Source organism: Pristiophorus japonicus, chromosome 10 (assembly GCF_044704955.1).
Source record: "Pristiophorus japonicus isolate sPriJap1 chromosome 10, sPriJap1.hap1, whole genome shotgun sequence".
NCBI classification, from domain to species: domain Eukaryota; kingdom Metazoa; phylum Chordata; class Chondrichthyes; family Pristiophoridae; genus Pristiophorus; species Pristiophorus japonicus.
Window position 1 is genome coordinate 147,183,183 of NC_091986.1, and position 25,998 is coordinate 147,209,180.

At 44.1% G+C, this 25,998-nt stretch overlaps 1 protein-coding gene across 1 annotated transcript in view; it reads right to left on the reverse strand.

Moving 5' to 3' along the window:
* Nucleotides 1–6,563: 6,563 nt before the first annotated feature.
* Nucleotides 6,564–25,998, reverse strand: part of gucy1a2 (guanylate cyclase 1, soluble, alpha 2) — a 308,256-nt gene continuing 288,821 nt past the window's right edge. The window contains exons 7-8 of the mRNA XM_070891517.1: nt 18,582–18,736; nt 6,564–6,771 (exon numbers count right to left, since the gene is read on the reverse strand). Coding sequence (XP_070747618.1) covers nt 6,564–6,771; nt 18,582–18,736 — 363 coding nt within the window. The remainder of the gene's footprint in view (nt 6,772–18,581; nt 18,737–25,998) is intronic.

Sequence of the window (25,998 nt, forward strand, 5' to 3'; positions counted from 1 at the left end):
TTTAATCCCCTCGTCTAAATCATTAATGTACAGTGTAAACAGCTGGGGCCCCAGCACAGAACCTTGCGGTACCCCACTAGTCACTGCCTGCCATTCTGAAAAGTCCCCATTTACTCCTACTCTTTGCTTCCTGTCTGACAACCAGTTCTCAATCCATGTCAGCACACTACCCCCAATCCCATGTGCTTTGACTTTGCACATTAATCTCTTGTGTGGGACCTTGTCGAAAGCCTTCTGAAAGTCCAAATATACCACATCAACTGGTTCTCCCTTGTCCACTCTACTGGAAACATCCTCAAAAAATTCCAGAAGATTTGTCAAGCATGATTTCCCTTTCACAAATCCATGCTGACTTGGACCTATCATGTCACCTCTTTCCAAATGCGCTGCTGTGACATCTTTAATAATTGATTCCATCATTTTACCCACTACCGATGTCAGGCTGACCGGTCTATAATTCCCTGTTTTCTCTCTCCCTCCTTTTTAAAAAAGTGGGGTTACATTGGCTACCCTCCACTCGGTAGGAACTGATCCAGAGTCAATGGAATGTTGTAAAATGACTGTAAATGCATCCGCTATTTCCAAGGCCACCTCCTTAAGTACTCTGGGATGCAGTCCATCAGGCCCTGGGGATTTATCGGCCTTCAATCCCATCAATTTCCCCAACACAATTTCCCGACTAATAAGGATTTCCCTCAGTTCCTCCTCCTTACTAGACCCTCTGACCCCTTTTATATCCGGAAGATTGTTTGTGTCCTCCTTAGTGAATACCGAACCAAAGTACTTGTTCAATTGGTCTGCCATTTCTTTGTTCCCCGTTATGACTTCCCCTGATTCTGACTGCAGGGGACATACGTTTGTCTTTACTAACCTTTTCCTCTTTACATATCTATAGAAACTTTTGCAATCCGTCTTAATGTTCCCTGCAAGCTTTGTCTCGTACTCCATTTTCCCTGCCCTAATCAAACCCTTTGTCCTCCTCTGCTGAGTTCTAAATTTCTCCCAGTCCCCGGGTTCGCTGCTATTTCTGGCCAATTTGTATGCCACTTCCTTGGCTTTAATACTATCCCTGATTTCCCTTGATAGCCACGGTTGAGCCTCCTTCCCTTTTTTATTTTTACGCCAGACAGGAATATACAATTGTTGTAGTTCATCCATGCGGTCTCTAAATGTCTGCCATTGCCCATCCACAGTCAACCCCTTCAGTATCATTCGCCAATCTATCCTAGCCAATTCACGCCTCATATCTTCAAAGTTAGCCTTCTTTAAGTTCTGGACCATGGTCTCTGAATTAACTGTTTCATTCTCCATCCTAATGTAGAATTCCACCATATTATGGTCACTCTTCCCCAAGGGGCCTCGCACAATGAGATTGCTAATTAATCCTCTCTCATTACACAACACCCAGTCTAAGATGGCCTCCCCCCTGGGAAGGAAGATTGTGACGGACAGCATCAGGCCCACCAACATGAAGACGGAGGCAATCGAGAACGCACCAAGGCCACAGAAGGTGATAGAGCTGCGGTCATTTGTGGGACCTTGAACTACTTTGGTAACTTCTTACCGGGTCTCAGCACACTGCTAGAACCACTAAATATCTTACTATGAAAAGGAGGCGAATGGGTTTGGGGCAAAAGCCAAGAAAATGCCTTTGTAAAAGCGAGAAATTTGTTATGCTCAAACAAATTGCTTGTGTTGTATGATCCATGTAAGTGTTTGGTACTAGCATGTGATGCGTCATCATATGGCATCAGGTGTGTATTGCAACAAGCTAATGATTTCAGGAAACTGCAACCGGTTGCTTATGCATCCAGGAGTCTGTCTAAGGTCGAGAGAGCTTACAGCATGATTGAAAAAGAAGGGTTAGCATGTGTCTATGGGGTAAAGAAAATGCATCAATACCTGTTTGGGCTAAAATTCGAATTGGAAACTGACTATAAGCCACTCATATCCCTGTTTTCCGATAGTAAAGGGATAAACACCAACGCATCGGCCCACATCCAGAGATGGGCATTCACATTGTCCACATACAACTATGCCATCCGCCACAGGCCAGGCACAGAAAACTGCGCCGATGCTCTCAGTAGGCTGCAATAGCCCACCACGGGGGTAGAAATGGCGCAGCCCGCAGATCTAGCCATGGTTATGGAAGCATTTGAGAGTGAGCAATCACACATCATTGCCCGCAGATCAAAACCTGGACAAACCAGGACCTCTTATTATCTCTAGTCAAAAGCTGTGTGCTTCATGGGAGCTGGTCCAGTGTCCCAGTGGAAATGCAGGAAGAGATAAAGCCGTTCCAGCGGCGCAAAGATGAAATGTCTATACAGACTGCCTTCTGTGGGGCAATCGAGTAGTGGTCCCCAAGAAGGGCAGAGACACCTTCATCAATGACCTCCATAGTACCCACCCTGGCATCATAATGATGGTTGTAGACGCGTACTCCAAGTGGATTGAATGTGAGATAATGTCGGCTAGCACATCCACTGACATCACTGAAAGCCTGCAGGCCATGTTTGCCACACACGGCTTACCCGATGTCCTGGTGAGCGACAACGGGCCATGTTTTACCAGTGCTGAGTTCAAAGAATTCATGACCCGTAATGGGATCAAACATGTCACATCTGTCCCGTTTAAACCAGCGTCCAATGGTCAGGTAGAGAGAGCAGTGCAAACCATTAAGCAAGGCTTGAAGAGGGTAACTGAAGGCTCACTGCAGACTCGCCTATCCCGAGTCCTGCTTAGCTACCGCACGAGACCACACTCACTCATTGGGATCCCGCCTGCTGAACTGCTCATGAAATGAGCACTTAAGACAAGGCTCTCGTTACTTCACCCTGATCTACATGAACAGGTAGAGAGCAGGTGGCTTCAACAAAGTGCATACAATGATAGTGCAAATGTGTCATGCGAGATTGAAGTCAATGATCCTATATTTGTATTAAATTAGGGACAAAGTCCCAAGTGGCTTCCCGGCACTGTCGTGGCCAAAGAAGGGAGCAGGGTGTTTCGGGTCAAACTTTCAAATGGGCTCATTCACCGGAAACACTTGAACCAAATCAAACTCAGATTCACAGATTACCCTGAGCAACCCACCTTGGACCCTACCTTTTTTGATCCCCCAGTGGCAGCTGACACCACGGTTGACCACGAAGCAGAACCCATCATCCACATCAGCCCTGCAGGGTCCAACACACCAGGCAGCCCAGCAAGGCCAGCTGCACAGCAGCCCAGCGAGGGCCCAACAAATGATTCAACAACACCAGCTTTCACACTGAGACGATCAATCAGGGCAAGAAGGGCCCCAGATCAACTCACATTGTAATACTATTGACTTTGTGGGGGGAATGTTGTTATATATGTGGACTTGTATTTCCTCTGTACAGCCACCAGAGGGTCATCCCCTGGAGTCCAAGGGATCCCATAATCCCTTGGGAATGCAGGTATTTAAGAAGGTTTCACAGGTTGGAGAGGCAATCTGGAGACTTGCAATAAAAGATTAAGGTCACACTTTACTTTGAGCTCACAGTGTTCAGTCTGACTCTTTCTCCATACACAACATGCTCTATGGGCTTATCCCCTTCCCTCAATTTCTCAGTTTAAAAATAAAGTTCTTCTTTCTTCCTGTTCCAACAGGTAGGAGACGGAACAGTGCAGCAGAATTAGAACGAGTCGTTGGTGCAAGTGATTGAAATAATAAATTTTACCTGCAAAAATTGTTATCACCCACAAACAGTAGAGCTTCTGTTCCTTTGTATATTCACATTGCTAATTTATTTGCACATCCACTGTAATTAAGATTCATCTAAATTCATATTTGTAATATCTGTAGCTTCACACTGTGGATGCCTGTGTTACTGCAGCTAGTGCTGTTTAATAAAAAAGCAGGTCACCTGACCAGCAGGTCAGAGGTTGCCAGAACCTGCTGGTCAGGTGACCCACATCACAATATTAACATCCACTGCGTCTGTATTGGCAGACGACTTGTTCAACATCCTGTCCTGGATAACCCCCAATTTCCTTCAGTTAAACATCTTCAGCCTCTACTACAAACTCCATTCCCTTGCCATCAGTTCCATCCCACACCATAACCACTGTCTCAGGCTGATTTAACTCCCTATTCGACCCAAGCTGAGCTTTCAACCTCATATCCTCTCCATCTTAAAGGTCGCCTACTTCAACCTCTGCACTTATCTCAGCCCATTTTCTGCTCGAACTCCCTTCCATCATTAGTTACCTCCAGACTAAACTTTTCCAATGCTCTCCTGGCCAGCCTCCCATCCTCCACCTTCTGTAAATTTTAGCTCATCCAAAACTATAGTGGCCGTATCCTAAACTGCGCTATGTCCCACGGGACAATCCCTGTCCCCACTGACACATATTAGCTCCCAGTCCTGCAACGTCTCAAATTTAAGACGCTCAGGAATAAGAATTCAGTTGTTTAGCGCTATCAGTTAGCGCCCGAGAGGAACGCTATTTGGCCACCAAGCTCTTACTGACTGAGCGGCGCTGGCAGTACCTCCCGTGACCTTCAGTGGAGGTCTACTGGCAGCGCTAAGAGTTAGCGCTGCGCACTCTATGAGTGTGCAACACCTCCGTAGTGCCGCAGTCTGGACCTTGACTGCTTTCGTCTGCCGAAGCGCTTGGCACTACTTCCAACAGAGAAAGCAGGTGTCACAAGAAGCTGCCGGGGCGATATGACTGAGGGGGAGCAGGTGGGCAGTTAAAATAAATTTTTGTTCGATTAATGTATCTTTCCTAGATACTGGACACTGTTGTTTAGCTGCCTTAGCTTTTCTTTAACTTTTCGGGTTGTCCAGCTGACCTCCCCTTTAGGCACTAGGATGCCGGTTTCCTAGCGCTCCTGCGATCGCGCCCCAGGAATCAGGGTTAGCTCCCGAAGAGGGATGTGGAACGTTTCCCTTAGTGCTCCACTCCCCTCTTGGGCCGCTAAAAGTGAATATCCCGGTTGGAGGCGGTAAACATCGCCCGGCACTAAAATTAGCGACCAAGCGGTGTCACTGCCTCAAACTGGGCTATATTGAATTTTTAGCGCTCATGTTCTTGTGTTTAAATTAATTTATGCTCTCTCATCTTCCTATCGCTATAACCTACTCTAGCCCTGTAAGCTCCTCACCCAAAGTTTCCATTTCACTGACTCTATCCTCTTGTGCACTCCTCCCTCCTTGCCCTGCCACTGCCTTCAACCGCCTAGGCTCTATGCGCTACAATTCCCTTCATAAACCTTCCTCTCCAAATTCCTCTTCTCCTATAAGATTCTCTATACAACCCACCTCTTTGATCAAGCTTTAGTCAACCTTCATAATACCTCCTTTTTTGTTTAATGTCTATTTTTTGATTACACCTCTGTGAAATGCTTTGAGATATTCTTTTACATTAAAGGTATAAATGCAAGTTATCATTATTGTTGTTGAATTAATGTAGAGAGAAAGTGGGATCAGTTTGGATTCTATAGCTCCTTTCACGACCACCGGACATTCCAAAGTGCTCTACAGCAACTTTTTGAACTGTAGTCACTGTTGTAATGTGGGAAACACGGCAGGCAATTTGCGCACAGCAAGCTCCAAAGAGCAATGTGATAATGGCCAGATCATGTGTTTTTTTTTTAAATGGACCCTGGTTATTCTGAATCCAAACTGCTTCCCTCTTTGAAAACCCTGAACAGAAATACTTTTTCCTTTTACAGACACTGCCCTACTGTAGGAACTATGAATGAAAAGATTTTAGAATGTTATAGCTTTTGAAAACAAAAGTCTATATAGTTTGCATTATTTATTTTTTGGCAAACATTCCAAAGTTGTTTTTACAGAGCATAACAGTATGGATTTATACACAATTTTATATATACATTAGTAAAACTCTATCAGAAAGCTCAGAACATAGAATCATAGAAGTTAACAGTACAGGAGGAGGTCATTTGGTCTATCATGTCTCTAATGTCTCTTTACTAGTGGAACATTAATAGAGAACACAACAGTATGTTAGTTTGATTATTAATAGTTTTAATGTCATATTCTATCCTCATTAAGTGACACTGTTGAAACTCTGAATACATTTTCAGCAGGGTATGATTCTGCTGACACCAAGCTGGACACACTGAATGAAAAGCCAACCGTCGACATTTTACAAGTCTGCGCTCACTGTAGGCACGGATTCAGAAAATTTGCACTGTGGTTTCAGCATTCCATGAATTACATTGTAAAAGTGCTCAAAAATCTCACCTGAACTTAACAATGTTGTACACCTGCATATGTTTGCTACTAATACATTTAAGAATGGTTTACATATCTGAAAGCAGTTCCATTGTACACAAATTATTTAAAACAGAACGTTACTAATTTAGCTTTTTTTCCATCTTATAAGAAATTGGGATATGCTTTTAACAAAGATGGAATCCATCTATTAGGTCTCTAAGTTGACTTTTCCAGATTCAGCTTTGAGGCAAGTGTTCAGCTATTAAGGAAGCCTGTATGTGATGTCTTGTCCTCCTTTCCGGGAGTGCGTGGTGTGCTCCCAAGTCATTCTCCAGAACGCACTACATCTCATAAACTGGTCTCCCGAAGGAACATAGTCCCAATATTGTATGATTTTATCCTTGTGCAAGCAGACATGCTTACCATCCTTGATGAATCCGGGGAGAAATTGGCCTCCAGAAAATAACATATTCCATGAATTTCCTTTGGGAAGTTTTCTGGAAGGTCACTTTGGGAGCGCGGTGTGAACTTAAAACTCTCATCTCCCTTTAATAGCCTATATTCAAAATGAAGAAAAGGGTAAAAGAGTCAAGTGAAACAAAACAAAGGTTCTGTACCCACAACATATTATATTTATTATTCACGAGGCTGCAGGCAATAGAAAAGTATTGATTACTAGTGAGGGTAGAAATAGGAAGGCTAGTCAGATAAATACGTGGCTGGGGCATTGGTGTAGGAGGGAGGGCTTTAGTTTCCTGAACAATTGGGACCGTTTCTGGGGTAGGTGGGACCTGTACAAGTCGGACAGGTGACACCTCAACAGAGACGGGATCAATGTTCTCGCGGGTGGTTTTGATAGTGCGGTTGGGAGGGCTTTAAACTAGCTTGGCAGCGGGATGGAAACCCAGGAGAGGGCTCTGAGCTAGTTAGAGTGGGTGAGAGCTCAGATGAACAGAACCCCAAGAAAGGATGCAAAAGGCAGGAGGCAACAGAGCAAAGTAGCACTGGGGTAAGTGTAAACCACAAGGTGATAGGAAGGGACAATATGTATGAATATAAAGGGGCTGCAGGAGGGGTCAAAACTAAAAATCATGGTTTAAAAACTAGTATTAAAACACTTTACATAAACGTACGCAGCATTCGAAACAAAGTAAATGAGTTGACGGCACAAATCATTACAAATGGGTATGATTTGGTGGCCATTACAGAAACGTGGTTGCAGGGTGGCCAAGACTGGGAATTAAACATACAGGGGTATTTGACAATTCGGAAAGATAGACAAGAAGGGAAAGGAGGTGGGGTAGCTCTGCTAATAAAGGATGATATCAGGGCAGTTGTGAGAGACGATAGTGGCTCTAATGAACAAAATGTTGAATCATTGTGGGTGGAGATTAGAGATAGTAAGGGGAAAAAGTCACAGGTGGGCGTAGTTTATAGGCCCCCAAATAATAACTTCACGGTGGGGCGGACAATAATCAAGGGAATAATGGAGGCACGTGAAAAAGGAACGTCAGTAATCATGGGGAATTTTAACCTACACAACGATTGGTCAAATCAAATTGCACGTAGCCTTGAGGAGGAATTCATAGAATGCATACGGGATTGTTTCTTAGAATAGTATGTTACAGAACCTGCAAGGGAGCAAGCTATCTTAGATCTAGAACTGTGTAATGAGACAGGAATAATAAATGATCACCTAGTAAAAGATCTTCTCGGAATGAGTGATGAGGGCAGAGTTGAGGGCAGTGGGATGAGGGCAGAGTTGGCTAAAGTAGACTGGGAACACAGACTAAATGGTGGCACAATTGAGGAACAGTGGATGACTTTTAAGGAGCTCTTTCACAGTGCTCAACAAAAATATATTCCAGTGAAAAAGAAGGGCGGTAAGAGAAGGGATAACCAGCCGTGGATAACCAAGGAAATGAAGGAGAGTATCAAATTAAAAACCAATGCGTATAAGGTGGCCAAGGTTAGTGGGAAACTAGAAGATTGGGAAAATTTTAAACGACAGCAAAGAATGACTAAGAAAGCAATAAAGAAAGGAAAGATAGATTACGAAAGTAAACGTGCACAAAATATAAAAACAGATAGTAAAAGCTTTTACAGATATATAAAACGGAAGAGAGTGACTAAAGTAAATGTTGGTCCCTTAGAAGATGAGAAGGGGGATTTGATAATGGGAAATGTGGAAATGGCTGAGACCTTAAACAATTATTTTGCTTCGGTCTTCACAGTGGAAGACACAAAAACCATGCCAAAAATTGCTGGTCACGGGAATATGGGAAGGGAGGACCTGGAGACAATCACTATCACTTGGGGGGTAGTGCTGGACAGGCTAATGGATCTCAAGGTAGACAAGTCCCCTGGTCCTGATGAAATGCATCCCAGGGTATTAAAAGAGATGGCGGAAGTTATAGCAGATGCATTCGTTATAATCTACCAAAATTCTCTGGACTCTGGGGAGGTACCAGGGGATTGGAAAGCAGCTAATGTAACGCCTCTGTTTAAAAAAGGGGACAGACAAAAGGCAGGTACCTATAGGCCGGTTAGTTTAACATCTGTAGTGGGGAAAATGCTTGAAGCTATCATTAAGGAAGAAATAGCGGGACATCTAGATAGGAATAGTGCAATCAAGCAGACGCAACATGGATTCATGAAGGGGAAATCATGTTTAACTAATTTACGGGAATTCTTTGAGGATATAACGAGCATGGTGGATAGAGGTGGATGTGGTGTATTTAGATTTCCAAAAGGCATTCGATAAGGTGCCACACAAAAGGTTACTGCAGAAGATAAAGGTACGCGAAGTCAGAGGAAATGTATTCGCATGGATCGAGAATTGGCTGGCTAACAGAAAGCAGAGAGTCGGGATAAATGGGTCCTTTTCGGGTTGGAAATCGGTGGTTAGTGGTGTGCCACAGGGATCGGTGCTGGGACCACAACTGTTTACAATATACATAGATGACCTGGAAGAGGGGACAGAGTGCAGTGTAACAAAATTTGCAGATGACACAAAGATTAGTGGGAAAGCGGGTTGTGTAGAGGACACAGAGAGGCTGCAAAGAGATTTAGATAGGTTAAGCGAATGGGCTATGGTTTGGCAGATGGAATACAATGTCGGAAAATGTGAGGTCATCCACCTTGGAAAAAAAAACAGTAAAAGGGAATATTATTTGAATGGGGAGAAATTACAACATGCTGCGGTGCAGAGGGACCTGGGGGTCCTTGTGCATGAATCCCAAAAAGTTAGTTTGCAGGTGCAGCAGATAATCAGGAAGGCGAATGAAATGTTGGCCTTCATTGCGAGAGGGATGGAGTACAAAAGCAGGGAGGTCCTGCTGCAACTGTACAGGGTATTAGTGAGGCCGCACCTGGAGTACTGTGTGCAGTTTTGGTCACCTTACTTAAGGAAGGATATACTAGCTTTGGAGGGGGTATAGAGACGATTCACTAGGCTGATTCCGGAAATGAGGGGGTTACCTGATGATGATAGATTGAGTAGACTGGGCCTTTACTCGTTGGAGTTCAGAAGGATGAGGGGTGATCTTATAGAAACATTTAAAATAATGAAAGGGATAGACAAGATAGAGGCAGAGAGGTCGTTTCCACTGGTCGGGGAGACTAGAACTAGGGGGCACAGCCTCAAAATATGGGGGAGCCAATTTAAAACCGAGTTGAGAAGGAATTTCTTCTCCCAGAGGGTTGTGAATCTGTGGAATTCTCTGCCCAAGGAAGCAGTTGAGGCGAGCTCATTGAATGTATTCAAGTCACAGATAGATAGATTTTTAACCAATAAGGGAATCAAGGGTTATGGGGAGCGGGCCGGTAAGTGGAGCTGAGTCCACGGCCAGATCAGCCATGATCTTATTGAATGGCGGAGCAGGCTCGAGGGGCTAGATGGCCTGCTCCTGTTCCTAATTCTTATGTTCTTAACCAAAATGTAATACTGTATAAGATTTGAAAGGTTACATAGTTCAAGTAAAAACAAGCTTTCTCTTGGCTCCAGTGTGAATTAAGTTCATTTGGCTAAAGATTTAGGTGTTTTACGCCACCCATTACCAGCAAAAGTTTGCAAAGAAATGCCAGCCGTTGCTCTTCCGCCAGCTGGTGGTGGGTCCTGCAGCATCCGTCATGGCCGGCAGCGTTGTTGGTAAAAGCAATGGCCATAGAAATTTAAATTCGGGAGAAGGTGACACAGTCAACACAGTCATACAATGCCGATCTAACATAACCTCAGCGAACTTGAACCTTGGCGGTGAGTTCAGCTGAACTCTAAGCTCGCCATGAAAACCCAGCATCCATCAGACTCACAGAGGCACTGTCAACATCTCTTAAGGGAACACACATATCTTTCAGGTAAGTTTGCATTGAAGGTTTTGGACTGGATTTTTTGTATTTTATTGAAGTAGTGGTTTGCTGTTTGTTTTTTTAAGTCTGCAGGGAGTACTGCTGAATGCTTTCAAGGCCTCTGATGGTAAAGGAAGACCTCTGAGAAGACAGAAAATGCTGCAAATACTCAGTAAGTCAGGCAACACCCATCAAGAAACAGAGTTCACGTCTCAGGTCGAGATGCTGCCTGATCTGCTGAGTATTTCCAGCATTTTATGATGTCATTTCAGATTTACAGCATCTGCTCATAGAGGGAAGAGGAAGATGCAGAAGAGGAGGAAGCAGAAGAGGAAGCAGAAGGAAGGATGCAACCCAGACAGCCCCTTTCTGATCGGGATATCTGGGATGGAATCATCCACTTGCGGTACCAGTGACCACAACTCCACTTCCCCTTTCAATATTTGACCCACACCTTGTTATTGACCCCTGTTATTGTGCATCACAGCATCCTCTTGGCCACAATGCTGAAATAAAAGCCACCATAAAGCAAACTTTCCAATCCAACTTTATACGTCTATCCATCCAATATGACATCATCACCCTTATGCATTTCCTTTGTGACTATTTTGTGTGAGGCTTTGCCTATCCTGCTGATGTCTTGCAGTTCTACCCCAGTGGCTGCAGCATGGCTGGTGGAAGGCTGCTGACTTTCAGTGGGGACACTGAAATTGGCCTTGCTGGTTGACCTTGAGGAGCTGGTGGCTGGAAGTGTCAAATCAATCTTCTTCTTGTTCTTCTTCATTCCCCTCTCCCTCTTTGTGGTTACTCACTGGTTGGGCAGGCTGCATTTCTTGAATGTGTGAAATGAGGAAGGCGCAAGGATGGTGTTGTGATGAGGGGAGGGTGGGAAAGCAAAGGACGCATGTGAGAAGAAGGAAAACATAAGAGGATACCAGCATCTTGTATCTTTTAAGTCCTGCTGCTAGCCAAGGGCTCAGCCATGCCCCTGCCAAGAATGGCCAACACAGTCTTCTCCAAGAGGGTGAGGTGAAGCTAGAAATGGGAGGTGTGCCTCGTGATTTGTACAGATTGTCGGTAGGGGAGTGATGGCAGGGGAGGGAGTCATGCATTGAGAAGTTGGTCTGAGGTCATGAAGCTTCTTTTGGGCACTGGAGACAGGTCATGGGGATGACACTGCTGGCAGTGATGGTCTCGCTGATCTGGTCCCACATCTTTCTTTCTAGAGGGCATCCTGGCCCCTGTGGATAGAGGACCTGTTTTGCGGTGTTGACCCACTGCTCAAGGCTGGAATGCTGCGTGAGAGTCACTGAGTGCCCCTTCCCTGGCTTGTTAAGCCACTTGTGTTAGTGCTGAAGCATTTCTACTATCTTTTGAGATGTGAAAGGGAATACGGCTTTATGAGCTGAAGGCTCCCATTTGGGAATATTTTTTCAAAGGTATATATTTTTTTAAGGCAATAGAGCTGTAAGGGCTGAAAACTGCATTTTTTACTTCATTTTTATTTTTAGCAGTTCAGAAGCCAACAAAGTAGCCATCCAATCAGAATGCCGAAAGGTTAGTTGTGCAGCATTTACTTTTAGCGGCTGAAGAATGTGCTTAGTGCTCAGGGTTCCAAGAAAGAAAATTGAGAATGTGTAGTGTCTTACCTTGCCTGCTCTGATCAGGTCAATGAACTTCTATAGTTCTGGTCTACAGTTTTGGAGGTGAAAGAGGTGGCAACCTGTGGCAGTGCCACTTTTCCCACATAGCAGAGAGACATTTTTTTGCAGTTTTCTCTGATGCGGACACACCAGTCCGTCCCTCCTGTGTTCAATCTCATCTAAATTTTGAGCTCTTTAACTCTCGCTCCTTGCCATACCCTTGTGCCTTTTTTGTTTACCTATGTCAGATAATCAAGTGGTAGACATTCTTACAAAGTGGGACAAAAATACACATGAGCCATCCAGTGCAGTTATCAGAGAGTCAGCTCCCCAGGCCGCTGCTGCAAGCTTCAGCCAGAATAGGGTTTAAAGGCTGCACTCTAATCTTCAAGCAGATTACTCCTATTTTACATAGGATTTACACCAATGGATTCGCCAATGAATATGCAAATAAGCAGACCCACAAAATTCTGACAGATTCAAATCTACAGAGCATCAGTGAGAACAACTCATGATTCAGTGTATTTATGAGCATTTTACAAATGCCTTTGTATCATTGTGAGAAGACTAAGTTGAGCACCATTCTGTTAGCCTTAATTCTCTTAAGAATTAAAATGTAGCCCAAGAACGGGTAATGAAGGTTATCGCTGTTGAGCAGCTGGTTAGAATTGAAAATCAAATGCGAGAAAAGTCAATTTCAAATGTTATCTACGTCAGATTTCAGTTAACAGTGACCTACTAATTAGCCACAGCTTACAGATGCATTGAGCTGAACCTCGGGAGCTTAGAAACATCCTTCCGTTGTATGGAGATTCGGTGTGAGGCTTCATGGATAAGGTGAAATAAGAAAATCTCTCTGCTTTTTAAAGTATAATCTAAGTATAATCGAATACCTCCTCTGAACACGTAGTAAATTTCTGCTGCAAGATCTTATTTTCCCTGACTGAGGAATTGAAGAGTACATTTCTGGCTGATGGGCTCAGTCCTATCGCACAAAACATGCGGCAGGGTCAGAAAATCAGGCATGGTAGCCCTTTCGCTGGATCCCCACCTGACTTGCAAAGTGCGCAACCTTCTGGCAGGCATCATAGATCACACTAATTTGCCCTTTCACCTTTTAAAACAGAATAGTGATGCTTGCTCTGCTTATCCATCGGGTGGGCAAAAAGGGAAACTTCATGGATAATGACGTTTTTAAATAAAAAGATGGCTTTTTGGGATTTTTTAAATTTTAATTTTTCCAGCATTTCTCTACCACCTATTTAGTTCCTTTGGTTTTTTTGGGGGGCTTTATTTCTTCAGATGTTTTTATTCACTTTTTTTGTATTGTTTGTAGTTATTTGACATTTTTTTGTATCAAGCATAGGGAATATTTATGTTGAAACAAAAATTGTGAATAATATCTGCAAAATCGTCAGAAAGCAGACTTTAATTGAAAAGACTTCAGAAGAACGGGAAGAAATTTTAAAAAGGGGACTCTTACCACACATACTTTTGCTGGAGTTCAGGGAATGACAAGGTACCGAAGTGAAAGCTATAAGTCCTGCGGCAATCAGCAAGTCAAGTTAGGATTAATGAAGGGGATGGTTTTCATGTGCCTGAAATATCACATTTCACAGTTGAAATAGAACAAAATAAAAAACGTCATGAAAGGAAGATCAGCAGGCACCAGAGCCCAACTGCCTGCATTCGTCATTGTGCTAACAATCATATATGTGGGACATTGCAAACCTACCTGGCAATGATCAAAGGAGACTGCCTCTACAGGCTCTAGGACATTCGCCAGAGACATCTGCAGCGAGTCTGCATCAAATGAATGGCATTCAAGTGCAGTCAAGATTTACCTACCCCTCAACTTTTCTGCCTCCACCTCCTTCCAGGCTAGCACAGGGTCAACTGCAGTATCAGCCAATGTGCTGCGCCCACAGGCACCAAACAGGTGGCTGATGTATTGGGCAACATATAAGAACATAAGAACATAAGAATTAGGAGCAGGAGTAGGCCATTCGGCCCCTCGAACCTGCTCCGCCATTCAATAAGATCAAGGCTGATCTTCTACCTCAACTCCACTTTCCTGCACTATTCCCATATCCCTTGATTCCCTTAAAATCTGTAATGTATTTGCTTCATGGGTTCTTTGCTTAAGAATTCACAGCAACACATTGGGTCGAAAAATGCGGCCTTGCCGGATGGGTACAATGTACGTGCAATGCGCATGCGCCAAGAACCGGCTTTTGCAATACGTGCAAATTTCTTTTGACAGATCCAACGCATCCCCACAGGAAGGACATCCACAGGGCAAAGATTGGACTATTTGCCCATCTCTTGTCCAGCGAATGTCCTTCAAACTCTTAAGCAAAGAACCCATGAAGCAAAGTAGACTATATACCTGCTTTTACCAGCGTAAGAGTTTTAAAACATGGAAAAATGAAATTTAATCACTCATTTTTATATTCTTGTCCATGAAGGTAAGTTTATTTTTAACCCTATTAAAACACAGTAAAAAAAATCCAAAAAATGATTTATTTTCTGAAACATTTCATTACATTTAATTTAAATTAATTTGTGAGGTGTTTGTTTTATTTATTGTGTTATGTTTCTTGTTTTAGGAGGGTATTCTCATTGATAGTAATGGGAGCTCATAAAAACAGAGCTCCCATTATTATCAATGCGAATACTGCATAGTGATTGGTGGTCAAGGCCCATGTGACTCCAGGATATGAATACATACCTGGAGAACATGTTCCCATATGCTGCCTTCGACCTGAATCCTATGTTCCTCCAGAACCACCAGGTATATTTGTAGATTTTTTCCGGGTCGGAGGCGTTCATCCAAAGGAAGCCTCCAACTACAATTTCCCCCTTTTGCTATTAAGAACTAGATGTTTATTAGCAAAGGTTTAACAATCACACTATGCATTACAGTTCATCCAGGCTCACAACCACCTGCCTCATTGTGGATCCCCTGAACCCAACTGGCTGGGGTTTTATTGAGTCTTGTGAATGTCATGTGACTGGCTCCCAACTTGACGGCTCTACAAACCTGTGAGTATACTATGAGTATACTGTGAGTATGCACCTGTGAGTGTATTCAAAGACTGAGCCTCCACTGCCCTCTGGGGTAGAGAATGTCAAAGATTCACCATTCTCTGAATGAAGAAGTTTCTCCTCCTCTCAGTCCTAAATGGCCGACCCCTTATTCTGAGACTGTGGCCCCTGGTTCTAGACTCCTCAGCCAGTGGAAACATCCTCCCTGCATCTACCCTGTCATGCCCTGTAAGAATTATGTATGTTTCAATGAGATCACCTCTCATTCTTCTAAATGCTAGAGAATATAGGCCTAGTCTATTCAATCTCTCCTCATAGGACAATCCCCCATCCCAGGAATGCAGCACTTTCATCTCCTTTCACTCTGAATAGCACCAGGCGTATGATATGGCTTCTCAATTTCACTGCACTGCTCCATTTCCCAAACCAGAGGGGGTGATTGATGGTAGTCATAGAGGCATTCCTGTTCATTCTGTGCCACCATGATTTACACCTCTTCAACCAGTGTTCATTAACTGCAGCCTCTGAGAAATATATCATTGTGCTGGCGCTTGTAAATGTTGATGAGAAAGACACGGGTGCTGTGTGATGTCTTGTTTTGGGCTACCGCCAATGCTAGCAGGATGCTCTTCAACGCCTATAATGACAGAAAAGGAATAAATGTTAGAATTATGGTTCGGGGTTGTAGCTTTAAATATAGCCTGCATTGCAAGATACTGCATGTGGTGTTCATATATGCTTGTGTTAGAGAGCATGAGACGGGAAAGAGGAACAAAGCTTATGGATGGTACTTGGTAAGAGCTCGGGGAGATCTGCAGCTTCATATTCCCCCTACTCCCTCAGTGCTCTTTTATATAAGGATGTTCAGGATGCCTGGTCCAAGAGAGTGAAAGGCTTGAAATTTCTGAGCCTTCTTCTGGTTCTGGTCAGTTCCTTTGTATTATGGACTATCCTGCCATGCAAGCAGAAAAGTAGTCTTTAGATGTGATAAGCTGAAGGAGTGCATATAAAGGCCCAGATCTACTCAAGGGCGCCCACCACGGTCTGAAGTGTCCTCAGTGGAAGCTCAGCAGCCTTCCACCTTTCTTTAAAAAATTCATTCTTGGAATATGGGCATTGCTAGCAAGGCCGGAATTCATTGCCTATCCCTCGTTGCCCTTGAGAAGGTGATAGTGAGTCGCCTTCTTGAACCACTTCAGTCCATATGGTGACGTTTCTCCCACAATGCTGTTAGGTAGGGAGTTCCAGGATTTTGTTCCAGTGACAATGAAACAACAGCGATTATATGTCCAAGTCAGGATGGTGTGTGACTTGGAAGGGAACTTGTAGTTGATGGTATTTCCATGCACCTGCTGGCCTCGTCCTTCTAGGTGGTAGAGGTCGCGAGTTTGCGAGGTGCTGTCGAAGAAGCTGCAGCCTTTGGGGATCCATTTTGTTGAAGAAATAGGATAGTTAAATGAGCACACAAAATAAGCACCGGGGCTTTGCGCAATATTCTGCAAGTTGACTCTAACCCATTTATGAAATGAGTTCTTGTAGTAGACCTTTTTTCTGGATTAAGTTTTGGTGTTAATATTTGTAGTCAAGTGAGGGAAATGCCCATGAGGTTGGACTAGAGGAGGGGAATCGAATGGTGGTTATGAGAACTGTAATTATAAGGATTGCATTACTGTTGTATTTAGAAAAGGGTTATACAACCAGCGTACAACCCTATTTTAATATTATAATGAGATTTTTTAATACTCCTGAATGCCAGTGGGGGCGGCCGATCCAATATGACAGGAGGCACACTTGAGGCTCAGGGTGGAGTGCAAGTGTTGCTCACTATATTGGACTCTTAGGTGCCCGTTTCATGCCTCTAAAATGAGCGTAACGTAATCCAAATTCTAGGCCATTAAGTTCGATAAAATTAATTAACAGGGATAAAAAGAAGTACCAAAATAGGTAGCAATGATTAAAATAACCCAATCCTGGCAGAGGCAAAGATTTGACTTGCTGAAAATTGACTTGCAAATGGCAAAATAATTAGATGTGCTGCTTTTTCCCATTCTCAAGGAGGTAGGTGTTGGCAGGAAGTAATTAGTTCTGTGATGCTTGTTCAAACTTATTGTTAGGAGCGTGTTGCGAAATGTATTAATGACAGCACTTACTTGATTTTTACGGTCTTGAATTAATGGTGTTGATTGAAGGCTACATCTGGTAGCCTTCAGCAGGTCCTTCTGTCAAACACATGCTCGCTGGCGAGGATCAAATTAGAATATTGCCGAACAGCTCACTTTACAGAGTGCAGTGAGCTGGATCTGTACCAGACCTTAACATGGAGCCCACCATTTAATGGCACTCAATGCAAATCAACTTGGGTTGGTCAGTGCTGTTGCTGGGCGCACACGACCAAGAGAATCACCATATGCTGTACTTTGTGCTGAGGGTGAAGATAGTTTGGTATCTGGTGAGTGTATTGTGTACATCTGGCTCTGTTTGGTCCAATGTAATTTGCCAAAAATTGAATTAAAATAACTATACTTTAACAGAAACATATTATACCTTTCAAAGTTTATTGCAAGAAGGCTTAATTAAACTAATTATAATAAGGCTGATAGAAGGGTTGTTTCATTTATGTATTAACACACTGTGGTAATTTGTAGGTTTGTGTGTAATTCTTTAGGAGAAGATTCCTGTCGGAGATTCTGTCCAGAAGCTTCTCCGTTATTGACTAGAACCATTAAACTACTGGAGATCATGAGGGAACATGGAGGTTGGGGAGGAGTTCTCCACTGCGATCCTGCCTGAAATCGGAGATCGTGCAGAAAATGAGGAAAATTTCGGGTGGTGAGGCCTACTGCTGCCATCACTGGAACTGCCACTAGTTACTCCATCTGCCACTACATGACAGGCCTAGTGATGTACCACAGGGACGTCCAGGAAACCCTGGAGCAGCGCAGTGGAGATGAAGACCTGATGTAGCTAAACGTTCCCCACTCACAAAATGAAGAAAATCCACTCTAATGCTTTCAAGAGGAGAGAAAATGATAAAGAAAAACATCTCTTGAGACTTACTTCAGTATAAATAGAGCTAGGAAAAGCAAGAGGAATTTCCACATCTGAAGTGTGAGCTTAATTTTACTCTATTATGTACTCATGATACAGAGAAGCAAATAAAGCCGTTATATACTTACTACCAGCTGATGGTCATTAAATATTGCTGTTTTCTGCACATTTCTAAATCCAACCTGAGGTCCTGGGCTTTATGTGTGAAAGAACTTGCCAAAGAGTCTTTTCTTATCTGTATTATCACAAATGAGTGAGCCATGCTATGTTTTGTACTTACTGGTATGTTGTGGGACTGACGTTAATGCACCGTGGTTGACTTCCTGACTCAAACTTACTGGCCAGAGTCACGTTGTTTCCAAACAAACAATAACGAGGCATTTTCACACCGACAACTCCTGCCAGTATAGAGCCAGAATGGATCCCAATCCGTAACTTTAAAAAAAAACAAAGTACTTTCTTAAATTCTTTAACCAGAGACAACTCATATTATCATAGTGCTTAGCACAATGGTGAATCTTACAGCAGGATTCCCACAGAAAATATTTAACTAAACCAACACATAATGTTGAGCAGGAATAAAATTACCTTCCAACCTGTTTATTTCTCTCACGAGACAACAATTAATCTCTGATCGACCACATGCGGTGTTTACTTTCAGCAATTAGACATTGGACTTTGCGCCATAAATGGACAGGTCACCCTAAAGATAGCTCCATCTTACACTGGACTTACCTTTGATTCCCACCCCTCAAATGGGCACCAGGCACCTGGAGTGTGGTCCACTTGACATGACCTGAACCCACTTGTATTTCTGCCTTCGGGTTACTAACAAATCCCTGCCAGGGGCCTGTGACAAAAATTGAGGGGCAGAAATCCAGCTGATGTTGACAGTATAATAGACCTGCAGCAGAGTAATGGCCGGGCATTGTGGAACCTTCTGAGTGCTGTCCAAAAACTGCTGCCAGAAGGCTGCCACTCATAAAGATCTTCTTGGATGGATTAGTACTCCGAGGAAAATGAGGCCGGAAACTCAGTAGGTCCCTCCTGCCTCATTTAAGTGCATTAGAATGCGTACTTCGCCCCTGCCAAAGGGAAACCCCAGAAATCCCCATCAATGCAAAGAGTCCATGGTGCTGGATCTCTGGCCCTTTTTCCTTGGCATTTCTCCCAGAAACTGAGCATTCCCCAGGTGCAAATCAGAGCAGATTCAGCCTCATTGTGTCTTACATGGTGTACTGATCCTGTAATTATAAAACAGCATTTGCTCTGATTTATCATGAGCAATGCCATGGGGGATCCACCCATATTACAAGAGTGAGAGAGAGGCTGGCAGGTTCAATTTCACTGGTTAGTGTTTATCATCAAACACCTCGGTCAATAGATTTTGTCCCGATAAGTAGTTAACAGATTACTGCAGGTCGTTAATCTGCCTACCTGCGGCTTTGGTCAATTCGTCTTCCAGCAGCAACACTAGGATCAGAATGTAGGTTAGAATATATAAGTGCCTTGCCAGATGGTGTTCTGGCTGCATGTAGACCGGTTTTCACAGTCATCGCCAGTTGAAAAGAGAAGCCAAGGGAGTAAAAAAATGATTATGGCCTGTTTTTGGGCGAGCAACTGATGGCATAACGATGGGAGGCCTGAGGCTCGACAACAATTAGGCCTCAGGCTTCATTGTAATAATCATGGCAAGCTGGCAGTGCCTATCATGCCTCCAGAACCAGCTCCGCATTGAATATATAGGCTGCTTGCATCGCCGGAAGCAACCCTCAGGTAAGTCCGGGGGGGTGGGGTGAGGGAGGAGAACAGGAGTGCGGGAAGATTGTGAGCTGGCAGCAGTCTGCAGTAGTGCAGTGCAGCCGGAAACAGCTCTCCTTGTCGCCCTTTGTACTTTCTGTATTCAGCTTGGTTCTCTATTGTATTATGAACCTTACATTTGTCATAACTCTCCTGAACAGAAGCAACTTACACACCCCCATGACAGTCTAGAAAACAAAGTTTTGGTAAAAACATGACATTGTGTTACTAAAACTAACCTCAGCTCAGTGGTGTGGAAATGCCAATCTAATTGAATGATTTTTTTTAAATAAAAATAATTTTAAACCTCAGGGCCTACTGCATATGAAGCCTTTAAAAATCCTGGCTCCCTGTTGTAGTAAGTGATTTTCCACTGAAGAAAAAAATCTTATTCATTCACAGTTTATTTTAGCCAAATCAATGCTCATAACTGCAGAGTGTTGTAATGTTAAAAGAAGATTGAGCTGAAGCACATTCTATATTAACATGTACAGCACATACAAGGTGACAACGAGAGATTACTATCGGTGATGATCTGATTTAAGAACAATGACCCCTGATAAAATAGGTACCGGTAATTATAAAGCAAAGTCATGTTTGCTGCAACATATCTCATTTTGAGAAATATCCACATCAGCAGGAATTAATGATGTGCTAATTTCTCCAGCAAAAATAGTACAGGCAGGCAATAATAGCCAAACTAAGCTGCTTTCATGTTGGGCTTTTAATTTGCATTCCAGGAGCCCCACATTGGTAAGACAGGCCCCGTATTTGGACTGTTCGATCTGTTTTCTGTACCCTGGTAGCAGACTTGTGTACAAACCAGGGATTTACAAACATGTCACTTGGCTGCAGAACATGGATTTAACAGCATTAACTCTAATAATCAACTCATAGATGCAGGACTCCTCATATTCAAATTGTCAGACCAACAAGAAAACAGCTTTCATTGCGTAGGCTCGTATAATTAAACGGTTTTATCAGAATAGCATCCGACTGTTGAGTATCATTGATGCAGCAGGTACTTGTTGATGTGTTGTGTGAATGACATTCAAATATATAAACTGCATGTTCAGCACACCTGTATACATAGGGAGGATAAATCAACATTTAAAGTAGGCTTGTATTTTAAATCCCAAAATAATGTCTTTATAAATGGAGAATATCAGATTCTTGCAGTATCAGCTGCCACTTTAGAAAAACAACTGTGATCTCCTTGTGAGCTCAGGAGGTAGAAGCATTTGTTTAGTGGGGGTTGGTGTAAAATCTCTTGATATGAAAGGCACCTCAGCAACTGTGACTTAGAAATTCGACCGCGCAGCGCCCGTTTTTTGGTGGCTAACCCACCTACTATGCTCCCAAAATGGTGGGCAGGAAGTGCACAACCTGCTATATTGGATTATATGAAGAGGAGCTCCTTACTATATTTCTAGAGCTCCATGGCCAACTTTAATTTGGATGTTTCTGAATAAACATATTAGGCTAAAAATTTGGTTGCTTAGCGCCTGTTATTTGGATGTTACGGTGCCGATTTGACTCGAGAATGGCGTCAGAGCAGCGTGGCACACTTCTGATGCAGGCCACACTGGATGCCATTTTGGTGAGGGCTTTAGCATCGGTGCTGAAAGCATGTGTCGGAAGTATGCAGAGTAGGCAGATCATGATTTCAATCAGAATGTAATGCTGATTTGACACCAGGGCTGCCATTTTTGACCTCAAAGCTGGAGCTAATGCCCTCTCTTAACCTCACACAGCTGAACATGCAGTCAGCAGCAGGAAGGACCCCCCACCAACACTATGTAAAAGGATCATCACCTACTTACAGACGAGTTGCTGATTGATTGCTATTAGTTGTTGCTGAGTTTGTACAAGTATTTGGTGCTTTCTAGACTTCTTTAAAGTTGCCTAAAGTCTACAAGGTGTGGCACGTGCTCAAGGAATTGCTCCTGACTTGCAAGGGGTCTTCTCAGACCAGTTGCTCCCAAACATGGGTGCAGTAGTTTGAATCCCTTTTGGCCTGCAGCATGACAGGGAGAATGAACAGAGGCAGTAATATGTCCTTACTATACAGTACAAATGCACACGAGGCCCATACTAGAAAGAAGGTCACTCTGTGACCAGTCCTTTATTAGCCAGCACTGAAGTGATGAAGATGGGTGGAGCTTCCCTTTTTATACCTGAAAGTCCAGGTTAGGAGTGTCTCCCACAAGTTCACCACCTAGTGGTCAGTGTTCTCATGGTGTACAACTTAGGTCAGTTTATACATGGATTACAATAACAGTTGAATACATGACATCACCTCCCCCCCAAAGTTAAATCACAGGTTAAATCTCTCAGGTGGTTTACGCTCCCTTGTAGAGCGTCTGAGTTGGGGCTCCGGTTGTTGGGCGCTGGCCTGAGTGTCTGCCTGTTTGCGGTGCCTCAGGCCTGTCCGGACTGCCCACAGTGACTGGGCACTCCTCCACTTGGTTCCGGTGTTCGGTCACCTGTGGTGGAGTGAACTCTACATCGTGTTCTTCCTCTGCTGCTTCTATGGGGTTGCTGAACCTCCTTTTAGTTTGATCCACGTGTTTGCGGCAGATTTGTCCATTGGTAAGTTTAACTACCAGAATCCTATTGATCTCTTTGGCAATCACAGTGCCTGCGAGCCATTTAGGCTCTGCAGCATAGCTGAGGACAAAGACAGGGTCATTGACATCAATATATCGCGTCCTCGCATTCCCATCATGGTAGTCACATTGTGACCGGCGCCTGCTCTCAACAATTTCTTTCATGGTGGGGTGTATAAGGGATTACTTGGTTTTGAGCGTCCTTTTCATTAGCAGCTCTGCGGGTGGAACCCCTATGAGTGAGTGTGGTCGGGATCTATTGGCCAACAGGAGGTGTGATAAGCGGCTTTGTAGGGAACCCCCTTGGATTCTAAGCATCCCGTTTGATTATCTGCAATGCTTGTTCCGCCTGGCCGTTTGAGGCCGGCTTGAACATGGTTGATACCATTTCCTGCCATGAAATCCTAGAATTCAATGCTTGTAAAGCACAGGCCACTGTCGCTGACCAAGACATCCGGTAGACCATGGGCGGCGAACATTGCCCGTAGACTTTCTACCGTGGCAGAGGATGTGCTTGAATTGAGAATGTCACGCTCGATCCATTTGGAGGAGGCGTCTACTACAACCAAAAACATTTTTCCCATGAAAGGACCTGCGTAGTCCACATGGATGCATGACCATGGCTTGGCAGGCCAGGACCAGGGGCTAAGGGGGGCTTCCCTGGGCGCATTGCCCAGCTGGGCACATGTGTTGCACCTGCGAACACAAAGTTCCAGGTCTGCATCTATCCCTGGCCACAAAACGTGTGACCTGGCAATTGCCTTCATCGTGATAATGCCTGGGTGCTCATTGTGGAATCCTCGGATGAACGACTCTCTGCCCATCTGGGACATATATAAAAGGGGTCGGAGGGTCTAGTAAGGAGGAGGAACTGAGGGAAATCCTTATTAGTCGGGAAATTGTGTTGGGGAAATTGATGGGATTGAAGGCCGATAAATCCCCAGGGCCTGATGGACTGCATCCCAGAGTACTTAAGGAGGTGGCCTTGGAAATAGTGGATGCATTGACAGTCATTTTCCAACATTCCATTGACTCTGGATCAGTTCCTATGGAGTGGAGGATAGCCAATGTAACCCCACTTTTTAAAAAAGGAGGGAGAGAGAAAACAGGGAATTACAGACCGGTCAGCCTGACATCGGTAGTGGGTAAAATGATGGAATCAATTATTAAGGATGTCATAGCAGTGCATTTGGAAAGAGGTAATATGATAGGTCCAAGTCAGCATGGATTTGTGAAAGGGAAATCATGCTTGACAAATCTTCTGGAATTTTTTGAGGATGTTTCCAGTAGAGTGGACAAGGGAGAACCAGTTGATGTGGTATATTTGGACTTTCAGAAGGCTTTCGACAAGGTCCTACACAAGAGATTAATGTGCAAAGTTAAAGCACATGGGATTGGGGGTAGTGTGCTGACATGGATTGAGAACTGGTTGTCAGACAGGAAGCAAAGAGTAGGAGTAAATGGGGACTTTTCAGAATGGCAGGCAGTGACTAGTGGGGTACCGCAAGGTTCTGTGCTGGGGCCCCAGCTGTTTACACTGTACATTAATGATTTAGACGAGGGGATTAAATGTAGTATCTCCAAATTTGCGGATGACACTAAGTTGGGTGGCAGTGTGAGCTGCAAGGAGGATTCTATGAGGCTGCAGAGCGACTTGGATAGGTTAGGTGAGTGGGCAAATGCATGGCAGATGAAGTATAATGTGGATAAATGTGAGGTTATCCACTTTGGTGGTAAAAACAGAGAGACAGACTATTATCTGAATGGTGACAGATTAGGAAAAGGGCAGGTGCAAAGAGACCTGGGTGTCATGGTACATCAGTCATTGAAGGTTGGCATGCAGGTACAGCAGGCGGTTAAGAAAGCAAATGGCATGTTGGCCTTCATAGCGAGGGGATTTGAGTACAAGGGCAGGGAGGTGTTGCTACAATTGTACAGGGCCTTGGTGAGGCCACACCTGGAGTATTGTGTACAGTTTTGGTCTCCTAACCTGAGGAAGGACATTCTTGCTATTGAGGGAGTGCAGCGAAGGTTCACCAGACTGATTCCCGGGATGGCGGGACTGACCTATCAAGAAAGACTGGATCAACTGGGCTTGTATTCACTGGAGTTCAGAAGAATGAGAGGGGACCTCATAGAAACGTTTAAAATTATGACGGGGTTAGACAGGTTAGATGCAGGAAGAATGTTCCCAATGTTGGGGAAGTCCAGAACCAGGGGACACAGTCTAAGGATAAGGGGGAAGCCATTTAGGACCGAGATGAGGAGGAATTTCTTCACCCAGAGAGTGGTGAACCTGTGGAATTCTCTACCACAGAAAGTTGTTGAGGCCAATTCACTAAATATATTCAAAAAGGAGTTAGATGAAGTCCTTACTACTAGGGGAATCAAGGGGTATGGTGAGAAAGCAGGAATGGGGTACTGAAGTTGCATGTTCAGCCATGAACTCATTGAATGGCGGTGCAGGCTAGAAGGGCCGAATGGCCTACTCCTGCACCTATTTTCTATGTTTCTATGTCTATGTTTCTATGACTACTCGGTTTCCCCATAGTAGGCAATCGGCCTGAATCGAGAGTTCATCCTTGCGCCTGTGAAATGGTTTAAATTCCTCAGGGCATGCCCCGTACGTGGCTGCCCAGTCCCCATTCAGGACACATTTCTTGACTAAAGACAGTAGCGGGTCTCTATTTGTCCAGACTTTGATCTGATGGGTTGTCACAAGTGACCCTTCACTTTCGAAAGCTTCAATAGCCATGACTATCTCAGCAGCATGCTCGGTTGCCCCCTCGGTGGCGGTTAGTGGGATCCTGCTGAGTGCATCGGCGTAATTTTCAGTGCCCGGTCTGTGCCGAATTGTATAGTCATAGGCGGCTAACCTGAGTGCCCAACTCTGAATGCGGGCCGACGCATTTACTTGTTGTCGGCCAAAAGGGACATTAGGGGTTTGTGATCTGTCTCCAGCTCAAATTTCCTGCCAAACAGGTACGGGTGCATTTTTTAAAATTGCATATACACATGCACGCGCTTCCTTTACTACCATCCCGTAGCCCCTTTCTGCCTGGGACAGACTTCTGGAGGCATAAGCTACCGGCTGTAACTGACCCTTGACATTAACATGCTGCAACACACACCCGACACCATAGGATGATGCATCGCATGTTAAAACAAGTTTCTTATATGGGTCATATAGCGTTAATAGATTGTTGGAGCATAACAAATTGCGTGCTCTATCAAAAGCTCTTTCCTGGCTGTCCCCCCAGACCCATTCGCGACCTTTGCGTAGGAGCA